The sequence below is a fragment of the Hemibagrus wyckioides genome, linkage group LG22 (assembly GCF_019097595.1).
Source record: "Hemibagrus wyckioides isolate EC202008001 linkage group LG22, SWU_Hwy_1.0, whole genome shotgun sequence".
NCBI classification, from domain to species: domain Eukaryota; kingdom Metazoa; phylum Chordata; class Actinopteri; order Siluriformes; family Bagridae; genus Hemibagrus; species Hemibagrus wyckioides.
The window spans coordinates 19,761,878-19,773,920 of NC_080731.1; the positions used below are offsets into that span (position 1 = coordinate 19,761,878).

The following is a 12,043-nucleotide window of genomic DNA, read 5'->3' on the forward strand; positions in this document are numbered from 1 at the left end:
TTACATGGCAATACAGCCGCAAAAAAAGGTGGCGCCACATACAGGTAAACAAGTTCCCCAAGGACTGAAGCAACCTGATATATTACAGTCGTTTATAGTGCCAGGACACAGATCAAACACCTGTGTTTTTTGATATGCCAACATCTGTCACTGTACATAAAAAAGGCCAGAAATCAGTCATTGTGAAATCTACTGGAAATGAGATGACCGTCATGCTAGCGTGTCTTGCTGACGGGACCAAACTTCCCCCATACGTGATTTTAAAGCGCAAGACAGTACCCAAAGAGGCAATACCCACGTCAGATCAAACTGAATTGGAAAGAAATAAGAACAGTAAAAGTGAAAACACTAGTAACAGTGTTGCAGAAACATGCCGCCACTTTTTCACATCAACTGGGAGACATGAAAAATATAAAAGCGAAAATAACACTGAAATCTGAACACAAACCCAAATTTTGCCAGCCCAGGGTTGTTCCGTATGCACTCCGCCCCAAGGTCGAGGCCGAACTGAACCATCTCACAGAAATTGGGGTATTGTCCCCTGTACAGTACAGCGATTGGGCTACCCCTATAGTCCCAGTTGTAAAGAAAGATGGATCTGTACGCATCTGTGGTGACTTTAAAGTGACTGTTAACCCCGTTCTGCACAATGAACACTATCCTCTTCCAGGCATTGAGGATTTGTTTGCATCACTATCAGGAGGACAATGTTTCAGTAAATTGGATTTGTTACATGCGTCCCTACAGATGAGGGTTGAGGAGGAGTCCAAGCAATTTCTTACAATTTCCACCCAGAAAGGGCTATTCCAGTACAACCGCCTTCCGTTTGGGATTGCTTCAGCACCAGCCATATTCCAGAGAGCTATGGACCAAGTATTGCTGGGTCTGTCAAACGTCCATTGTTACCTGGATGACATCTTAGTAACTGGATGGACTGAAGCTGAACACCTGGAAAACCTGGATGCAGTTCTTGGATGGCTGAAGCAGTTCGGCCTACATGTTGAAAAAAGTAAGTGTGACTTCTTTAAAGACTCATTAGAGTACCTGGGTCATATAATTGATGCAGAAGGTTTGCACAAGTCACGTGAAAAAGTAAGAGCAATTGTTGAGGCTCCAACACCATCCAATGTCACACAGCTGAGATCATTTCTTGGCTTGTTAAACTATTATGTGAGGTTTATACCCAGTCTGGCCACCATAGTGAATCCTCTAAACTCCCTGCTGTGTAAAGGGAAACGTTGGCAGTGGTCAGTCGAGTGTGACACTGCATTCAGAAAGGCAAAAGAGCAACTAGTGTCACAAGATGTCTTAATACATTATGACCCCCAGAATGTCATCCGCCTTGCATGTGATGCATCACCTTATGGTACTGGGGCTGTTATTTCACACATGTTGCCCAATGGTGAAGAAAGGCCGGTAGCATTTGCATCGCGCACACTCAGCAAGGTAGAACAAAATTATGCACAAATTGAGCGCGAGGCTCTAGCAATAGTGTTCGGAGTCTGAAAATTCCATCAGTATCTCTATGGACGAAAGTTCACGCTTTTCACAGACCACTGCCCACTCACCACGATCTTTGGTGCACAGAAAGAAGTTCCGTCTATGGTAGCTGCCCGAATGCAAAGGTGGGCATTGTTTTTGTCGGCACATAACTACACTATTGAGTATAAAAAGGCTGAACATCATGCGAATGCTGACGGCCTGTCCCGCTTGCCGTTACGAGTGGAGCATAGAGAGAAAAAGGATGCGGTAGATTTATTCTACCTTGGACAGATGGAGAAACGTCCTGTCAGGGCCACTGATATTCGACGTGAGACGCTGACTGACCCAACCTTGTCAGCAGTCCTTGAAATGGTCACAAAAGGAGGTCAAAATGGAAATCTGCCCAGTAACAATGAACTTGCACCTTTCATTGCCAGACACGATGAACTGTCCATGCAACATAGATGTTTAATGTGTGGTATGAGAGTCATTGTTCCACAAAAGCTGCGCAACAGAGTACTTGAGGAATTGCATAGTGGTCGCCCTGGAATTGTCCGAATGAAAGCAATTGCTCGGAGCTATGTATGGTGGCCGGGTCTCGATGCTGACATTGAGCTGCAGGTAAAAATGTGTCAGTCATGCCAACAGATACAGAAAATGCCATGTCACGTACCCCTCCACCCATGGGAGTGGCCAAGAAAGCCATGGGAGCATATTCACGTAGACTTTGTGGGGCCATGCGAGGGCCATATGTATCTGGTTGTGGTTGATGCACATTCTAAGTGGCCTGAAGTGCAGTTAATGACATCAACAACTACAGAAAAAACAATCGGAGTCCTGCGAAACCTCTTCAGTCATTATGGAGTGCCTGAGGTCCTCGTGAGTGATAATGGACCACAGTTTGTTGCACAGGAGTTTGCAGCTTTCTTGAAGGGCAACAATGTAAAACACATCCGCTCAGCTCCATATCATCCAGCTACCAATGGGCAGGCTGAAAGGTTTGTTCAGTCTCTGAAACAAGCATTGAAGGCCTCTAAGGGCTCATCTACTCTACAGAGACGGCTTGATTCATTCTTGCTAATGTATCACAACACACCACACCACACCCAACAACAAAGGAATCTCCCTCCATGTTGTTTGTGGGACGCCAGCTACGCACACGTCTGGATGCTCTGAAACCCAGTGTATTCTTCACAGACCCTGTGCGATCTTCACAGACTGCCCAGATCCTTCGTCGAGCTGGTCATTCACAGCCAAGACGGTTTGAAATCAGTGATACAGTGCTGGCTCGAGATTACAGGGGGAGAGAGAGATGGTCATCAGGTGTGGTGACTGCTCGAAGTGGGCCAATATCTTACACTGTAAGATGTAGGAGCTTCTGAGGAATGGAGATGCCATGCGGATCAACTCTTGTCCATTCCCAATAAAACAGTTCAAACGCAGGGGGCACAGCCATCTGATACTAGTGAGGTGCCTGCTCCTGTCCAGACATCTGGAAGTGTCATTCCTTCCACACCATCACAGAAGGAGCTACATGTTTCCAGTGACTCACCAGCAGAGAGCCAGTTAGCACAGGGCATATCTGATATTTCATCTGTGCCAGTCAGACGTTATCCATGTAGAGTAATTAAGCCTCCAAACCGTCTGACGTTGTAGAAGTAAAAAAAAAAAAAAGAAAAGAAATGTGAACCTTGCTGAACTGTAATTAGTTGTTAGTGGGCCTGTTCTGTCATGGGGCAGAATAATCCCCGAATTGGCTCGAGGCAAGAGGCAGTCTACCTTCTTTGTTTTGACATGTTGTTCCCTCAGGTGCCTGTGGGTGGCACCGGTAATAAAATGTTGTATGTTGTCAATAAATAAAAGGAGAGTAGAAGTAAGGTATCCGTGAGTGTACGTTGTGTTATTAATTGTCCCTAAATTGTTTTTCCGAAGGTTACGGTATAGACAAACATAACAAGCAGCAGTTCAGTTTTGCTGGGATTAAGTTTCAGCCATTGAGCCTTCATCCACGATGATATGACACTACACAGAGCAGAGCTGGACACTAGCTTTGTTTCAGCTGAAATACCGTCGCCATCATCCTCAGTGTAATGAAGGACAGAAAAAAATATAAAAAGTGTGTGTGTGTGCGACCCTTATCTCCATCTCCTGGTCTCTCCTAGAAAAACAGAGAGAAAGAAATAGGATCAGCTCTGAGCTGAGATTTAATGTGAGCTCAGGTTTTTCTGCTGGATTTTCAGTCCACACACAGATTTTTATTCCATATGACACTGTAAACATCATCATGTCTTACTCTCTCAGTTCAGCAGGAAGACACACAGTCACACTTTAAGAGTGGTTGGAGAAACATTCAAATCCATCACAAAGTGGATAAAACCCTGCTAATAAATAGTGTACTGGTTTTAAACATGGTTTATGGATCAGAAAGGTTCACTTACAGAGTTCAGGTGGAACAGGTCTGAAGTCTGAAACACAGATGATGGACAGACAAATTTATCAGTTTATCAGTTCAGATTTAAAACAAGCAAAATATTCATCAAATCTCCTTGAAGAATTAGAAAGTGTAAATCTGTTCTCTGAAAACTTCACATCTGCCTCCTTCCTCCTCTCACCAGTTCTTCCTCTTCCAGACCATAATTCCAGCAACAACGACAACGAGAACAACGAGAGCCACGAGAACACCAACGATGATAGGCATCAGTCCTCCACCTGTTAAATCAGCACAGAGTCTTTATTATCTGCTGCATCAGGAAATCAGATTTATTGTTTATACTGTATGTGGAGTTGATCAGGACCTTTTGGTACTTCTAGCACTAACTCCTCCTTCAAGCTGCTGTGCTGAATCACGCAGGTGTAGGTGTGTTTCTGCAGATCCTCAGCTGGGACTTTCAGAATGCTTCTCTTCTGGAAGCTTCCATCCTGGTTGGGTAACGTCTCTCTGAGCTCCACGTCCTCGTTCACGTCCTCTCCGTCCTTCCTCCAGGAGATCATCACCTCTTTGGGGAAGAAACCTGTAGCGTGACACACCACCTCTGGAGAAGGCGAGTGTTTCTGGATCACTGATGCTGTAGGAGGATCTGCAGAGACACACAGAGACAGAAATATGAAAAGTCTCTTCCGTTCTTCATGTAGAAACTCCTCATGTGAACCCTGATGAGGAATAATCTGTATTCCTGCTGAGGACGTTCTTCATCAAGTTTCCACCAGTTTATGTGTTTTAGTGAAGATGGAGACACTGGAATGGTTTCTGCAGGAATGGAGGAAAGTTTACAGTAGAAACGTTTAAGCTTCATCACTTCCTCATCTTCATCACTCTTCCTCTGTTTAACTGAAATAAATCGTTACTGTTCTGCTGAAATATTTTTGTTTTCTTTAATAAATACACTTCATATTTAACTGTCATTTTTCCCCTCAGTGAAGGTCAGTGTTATTGGTCATGTGGTCAATATTTTCTGCTACAAAGATGTGAAAGAGTTTAGAGTTGGACAGAAAAATTGTTTACATTTTTAATGTACAGCTTTTAAATAACTAATTATTCATTTAGAGATAAAAGCAGACCACAGAAGAAGTGTGTGTGTGTGTGTGTGTGTGTGTGTGTTACAGTAACAGATTACACATTTTACCTTTCCTCTCTAGAGTCTCTCTGCCATAAGCCATGTACATCTTTAACCAGTCAATACACTCGATCTCCAGGAAGTCCTTCCACTCATTATTATTACCAGGGTCATTATCCCTCCTGTTCTTGATGATCATGGCTTGTGGATTAGCTGCAGTCCATGTGAGATTTTTCAGGTCAAAACTGATAAAATCTTCTCCATCATAACCGTCCTGTCTATATCCTCTAGTGGTGTTGTCATCATCGAGCCCACAACCAAACATCAGCTGCACTGTGTGAATTCCTTCGTACACACACACACACACACACACACACACAGACCCAGAGGTGAGTGTGATGAGGTTCAGCTAAGCTCTGTCTTCTTCAGCACTCTCTACTCAAACACCACACTTTACTCCTCATTGAGTTCTTCATCACTCACACACTTACATCAGGACCAATGAGTTTAGAAAGTGTGTGTGTGTGTGTTTGTGTGTGTGTGTGTGTGTGTGTGTACCTCCAGTCTGATTAAAGAGCTGCATTAGTGTAGCTACACGGGCAATGTAGACCTCCTGATGTTCCTTTGAAATCTGTGTGATTCTGTTCCAGTGATCTGGCTTATCAGTAGTCACCTTCTGTATCCACTCAGTCATTATGACTTCTCTCCTCTTACTGTCGTAGTAGCCAATCTGCTGTCCATCCACTTGACCCACAGCAGTGAATTCTGGGCAATTTAATCCAGGTGTAACTGCAGTGTAGAAAAACTGCAGCGAGTGTGTGTCTGTAAAAGTGTAAAAACACACACATTAACACTACATCACTAACAACATACAGTGAGGGAAAAAATTATTTGATCCCCTGCTGATTTTGTACATTTGCCCACTGACAAAGAAATGATCAGTCTGTAATTTTAATGGTAGGTTTATTTGAACAGTGAGAGACAGAATAACAACAAAAAAATCCAGAAAAACACATTTCAGAAAAGTTCTACATTGATTTGCATTTTATTGAGTGAAATAAGTATTTGACCCCCTATCAATCAGAAAGATTTCTGGCTCCCAGGTGTCTTTTATACAGGTAAGGAGCTGAGATTACAGTAGGAGCACTCTCGGGGAGTGCTCTTAATCTCAGCTCGTTACCTGTATGAAAGACACCTGTCCACAGAAGGAAGCAATCAATCAGATTCCAAACTCTCCATCATGGACAAGACCAAAGAGCTGTCCATGGATGTCAGGGACAAGATTGTAGACCTACACAAGGCTGGAATGAGCTACAAGACCATCGCCAAGCAGCTTGGTGAGAAGGTGACAACAGTTGGTGCGATTATTCCCAAGGGGAAGAAACACAAAAGGACTGTCAATCTTCCTCGGTCTGGGGCTCCATGCAAGATCTCACCTCATGGAGTTTCAATGATCATGAGAATGGTGAGGAATCAGCCCAGAATTACACTGGAGGATTTTGTCAATGATCTCAAGGCAGCTGGGACCATAGTCACCAAGAAAACAATTGGTAACACACTACGCCGTGAAAGACTGAAATCCAGCAGCGCCCATGAAGAGCACATGTACAGGCTCATCTGAAGTTTGCCAGTGAACATCTGAATGATTCAGAGGTCATGTGGTCAAATCCAGCTCTTTGGCATCAGCTGAACTCGCCATGTTTGGAGGAGGAGGAATGCTGCCTATGACTCCAAGGAGACCATCCCCACCGTCAAACATGGAGGTGGAAACATTATGCTTTGGGGTGTTTTTCTGCTAAGGGGACAGGACAACCGCACCGCATCAAAGGGACGATGGACAGAGCCATGTACCGTCAAATCTTGGATGAGAACCTCCTTCCCTCAGCCAGGGCATTGAAAATGGGTCGTGGATGCAAAGAGGAGTGGGCCCAAATTCCTTGAGATGTGAAATGTGTGCAAACCTGGTGGCCAACTACAAGAAATGTCTGATGTCTGTGATTGCCAACAAGGGTTTGCCACCAAGTACTAAGTCATGTTTTGCAAAGGGGTCAAATACTTATTTCACTCAATAAAATGCAAATCAATGTAGAACTTTTTTGAAATGTTTTTTTTTCTGGATTTTTTTATTGTTATTCTGTCTCTCACTGTTCAGATAAACCTACCATTAAAATTACAGACTGATCATTTCTGTGTCAGTGGGCAAACGTACAAAATCAGCAGGGGATCAAATCATTTTTTCCCTCACTGTACACACACACACACACACACATTAACACTACATCACTAACTAAACACACACACACACATACACATTAACACTACATCACTAACTCAGCACACACACACATTAATACTACATCACTAACTCAACACACACACACTAACACTACATCACTAACTCACACACACACACATTAACACTACATCACTAACTCAACACACACACACACACACTAACACTACATCACTAACTCACACACACACACATTAACACTACATCACTAACTCACACACACACTGGAAAATACTGTAAAGCTGAAACATGAACATTCAACTGTGCCTTTAAATCTTTCATCAACTTTATATTCAATATTAATAAGAAAAGATCACAAACTCATTTATTTATTTATTTATTTATTTATTTATTACAGCAAAAGTTATTTTTAGTCTCTTCTGTAGAACATCAACACATTAAATCTAAATAAAGAGATTATCTGTATTTATAATCTTATTTTTATTTTCTCCTAAACAGTTCATCTTACTGTAAGGACTAAATCCTGAATGTTGTAACTTTATCAGATTTGACTCTTATCACAGCTTTAGTGTTAAACTTTAATATTAGAGAGTAAATAAATGTAGTAAAGACAGTAAACATTACAGAACTCACCTGCTGATGAAAGATGAAGAGAACATGTGAAGAAAAGCAGAGTCTTCATCACTGAGCTACAGAGAGACATTTCTCCCTGTCTGATCCACTAGAACAATAAACACACACTAAACACTAATCACACACTAAACTAACACTGAACACACACAACACTAATCTCTTATTTACACACTCAATCTGCAGACTTAACTCCATTTTAACTCCGTTTAGCTCCACTTTAACTCCATTTTAACTCTATTGAACTCAGATTTTACTCTGTTTAAGAGAAATTTAGTTTTCCAGGAGTTACTGTGTTCCATTGGAATGCCTATCCTCTTTTCCGGAAGGGCGGGAGTGCTGACCAATCAGAATTCAGGATTCAACAGTCACCAGTTTCTGAGATCTGAGGAATGCAATAATAAACATAGGAGATAAATGAGGAAGAAATTATTATAATTAATTATTATATTATTTTATTATTATTATTATTATTAGTAGTAGTAGTAAGTTAAGATTTTAACCATTAAAAAACAGAAAAAGTGTGGCATGTTTTCCCACTCATACTGCATGTGCTCTGTCTCTCAGGTAGCTGACAAAGAGACAGGCTCAGTTCCAGGATCTCCAGTTTAGAGGTGAGTATGAAGGGAATTATGGTGCTGAACACTGAACTGTAGTCTACAAACAGCATTTTGACATAATTCCCCTTCCTGCTGTCCAGGTGGTTCAGGGCTGTGTGATGGAGGTGTTCAGTGGTGTCCACGGTAGAGCGGTTGGGATGGTATGCAAACTGTAAAACAAAACAATATAGCCAGGGAAGAAAAAGGAGCAGTAAATACCAAATAAAAACTGATAAACACACACAAAAATGTAAAGGATCTTTTCGTGGTCACCACACAGTACAGTGACAAGTGACATTTTTCTACTGGGATGAATATCTGAAACAACAGGAGCTGAGAAAGAGAACCCCTTTCTGTAGCATAGCCACACCTGAGGGAACAGCTTCAACCACTCCAGAGAATTCCTGTCAATTTGTTTAAAGTAGAGTCATCAACATATATAGAGAGAGCTGCATAAGTGAGTCTCAGCCTCAGAGAGCAAAACTCTTCCCCATTAGAGATAAATCTCGATGAAGCCATGAATTCAATTTCTTTTGAGTTTTATACATAATGGAAGAAATAGTGAAAGGGCATCTTGTTTTGCAGTCTTTGGTTATGATAACTACTAAGTATGTTACCTGATTTTAACAGTAATATTGCAAATGAATGAAGCTGCACAATTTTTAATAGCCATTAACTCACATTTGTTTATATTCAAACATAAACCAGAGGCTTTTAAAGATAAATCGATTAAATCTAAAGCAAGAGGAGTTTGAGATGCAACTTGCAAAAACAATGTGCTATCATCAGCCAGCTGACGGATAATAAAACATCTCTCAGCTACCTGATGCCACTCAAATCACTTTGCCATATAAAATGTAGGCAGGAGCTGAGAGACAGTCAGGAAAGGGTAGGGAGAGATGGGTGTCCTTGTCTGATACCACGCTGGCTGGGAAATGTTCTGATAAGGGTTTTGTGAACTGTGCCATTCGCTAGATTCCTGTAAATTCCTCACCTGCAAAAACATGTTTTTCTGAAGTCATGAGAGCTGAGCTTGAACATGTCCCAGTCTGCATCATCCATAGCGTACTGCATGGTTGAGACTGCAGGGTGAGACCTCCCTCTGAAACAGAGCTTTTCTTTGTTCATAGCCAGACATGTATATAATATGGCGGCATGGTCTATCAAATAAACATAACCACTTTTAAAATAACTGATAAAAACACATTAATATTATTTTTTGTAACTGATATAGTCAGGTAATAACATTTCACTTAAACATACTCTATAAATAATATTTACTTAATATTACTTAATATCTTTCTCTCTGTGGCACGGTGGCTTAGTGGTTAGCACGTTCGCCTCCAGCGTCCTGGGTTTGAGTCTTGCTCCCGCTCTCTGTGTGTGTGTGGAGTTTGCATGTTCTCCTCGTGCTTGGTGGGTTTCCTCTGGGTGCTCCGGTTTCCTCCCATAGTCCAAAGACATGCTTCTAGGCTGATTGGAGTCTCTAAATTGCCCGTAGTATGTGATTGCATGAGTGAATGAGTGTGTGTGTGCCCTGTGATGGGTTGGCACTCCATCCAGGGGGTATGAAATGGGCACAGACTCCCTGTGACCCGAGTATAGATCCGATAAGCGGTACAGACAATGAAATGAAATGAAGAAGATCTTTCTCTCTCTCTCTCTCTGTCTTTCTCTGTCTATACATCCCACTCCCGAGCTCCCAGTGTTCTGAGTTTCCAGTATCACCACTGGCTTTACCCCTGGTCAGAGTCTCGTCGCTTGGTGGTGCTCACTGATACTGTGGATGGTTCTGTGTGGACAGACTGTGACCAGGAGACAGCCGTGGACAGAGCCACTTGGAGACTGTCACACTGTCACAGATCTCCTGTTACATCTGTCAGCTTGCAACAGCAAGGAATTAGTGTCTATAATGAACTCTGAACTGAACAAATCTCTCTCTATCTCTCTTACACACACACAGACACACACACACACACACACTCACCTTTGTGAACAGACTCACAATTTATTGTTCACTACTTATTGCACTACCTCAACCGCTGCTATTACATGTGTTATATACACAAATGCTATTATATATGTATCACTAATACATATTAGTAACACAGGCTGCTATATGTATATATATATATATATATAGCTCTGGAAAAAAATAAGAGAGCACTGCCCAATCTCCAGATGTGAACCCTATTGAAAACCTCTGGAATGTCATCAAGAGGAAGATGGATGATCACAAACCATCAAGAAAAGCTGAAGTGTTTGCTTTTTGCACAAAGAGTGGTATAAAGTTCCCCTACAGCAATGTGATAAACTGGTGGAGATCATGGAGCTAAAACACATGCAAATCAGGGTTATTCCTCCAAATACTGATCTCTTAATGTTATTTATCCAAAGCATTAACACAATTTGTTTACAAATTATTTGCGTTTTGTTTTATTTGAGTTATTAAAGCTCTGCAAATATACTGCATGATCTTGGGTTATTTTGATGTGTTGTCATTTCCTTTAAATATACACTCTAAATAACAATAGTTATATTTTGAATTGAGGAGAAATATTGTCAGCAGTTCACAAAAAATGAAACAAAACTGTTCATCTCACTAATACATGAACCTGGAAGAAAAAAAACAGAAGAAACTGATTATTTTGCAGTGGTCTCTTATTTTTTCCAGAGCTGTATGTGGTTGAAATGACAAAAATGTAATGTATTGTTCCTAGCTAACGTACCAAGCCTTCTACCGTCTTGTCTTTTTGTTTAGTGTTTATCGGATTTGTTTGCCTTTTTCCGTTTTTGTGATTTTGGAGGATCTGCAAACTGAAAACCAACACCTTCAACAGCTAACTGCTCAGGCTACATCTACCCCTCCTCTTGCTGTCCCTAAACCTCATGGTGAGTCGCCTCGAATGGCACTTCCTGAAAAATTTGATGGTTCAGCTGATCGTTGCCGTGGATTTATTCGCCAGTGTGATCATTTCTTCGCACATCAGCCTGATGTTTACTGCCATGATACCACAAAATGCATGTTTATGTTATATCTCCTCACTGGGAGAGCCTTGGACTGGGCTTGGGACTCAGATCCACAGATTAACACAACACCTCCATTTTGCAGCACAAGCAACCCTGACTCTACTGCTAAAGCATTCATTAAGGTTCATTAGTAACATATCCCTCAATCACTTTAAATATCACCAGTGAAAGCTGTAAATGCTCTGAAGTGACTGGATTTTATGTAATAAACTCAGTAATAAAATCTGCTCTCCCTCTGACAGAGCAATATTTCCAGAACACACTGCAGTCTACAAACACAGACGTCCTGAACTACAAGAGAAGAGAGGGGAGGACTTATAGGGTGTGTCCATCTGGATGGCTTTCTGGAAGACTGAAGTTCTGTGGTTTCATTTTCTACTTTTTTTATGACATTGACAGTGTACTGTTGACAGAACTGCTTTATTATCTTACCAAAGTCCACCACTGCTGTAAGGACACAAAAACACCTTTTTCTTCTGTAAAATTGTCCAGAA

At 41.6% G+C, this 12,043-nt stretch overlaps 1 protein-coding gene and 1 pseudogene across 1 annotated transcript; one reads left to right on the plus strand and one right to left on the minus strand.

Moving 5' to 3' along the window:
* Nucleotides 1-203: 203 nt before the first annotated feature.
* On the plus strand, nucleotides 204-2,658 carry LOC131343778 (uncharacterized protein K02A2.6-like; annotated as a pseudogene).
* Nucleotides 2,224-8,243, minus strand: LOC131343457 (BOLA class I histocompatibility antigen, alpha chain BL3-7-like). Its single transcript, XM_058375161.1, has 7 exons — nucleotides 7,924-8,243; nucleotides 5,595-5,858; nucleotides 5,106-5,381; nucleotides 4,278-4,559; nucleotides 4,095-4,191; nucleotides 3,921-3,947; nucleotides 2,224-3,640 (listed from the first exon to the last, which is right to left on the minus strand). Coding segments are annotated over exons 1-6 (990 nt in total). The 5' UTR covers nucleotides 7,994-8,243; the 3' UTR covers nucleotides 2,224-3,640; nucleotides 3,921-3,946.
* Nucleotides 8,244-12,043: the final 3,800 nt, after the last annotated feature.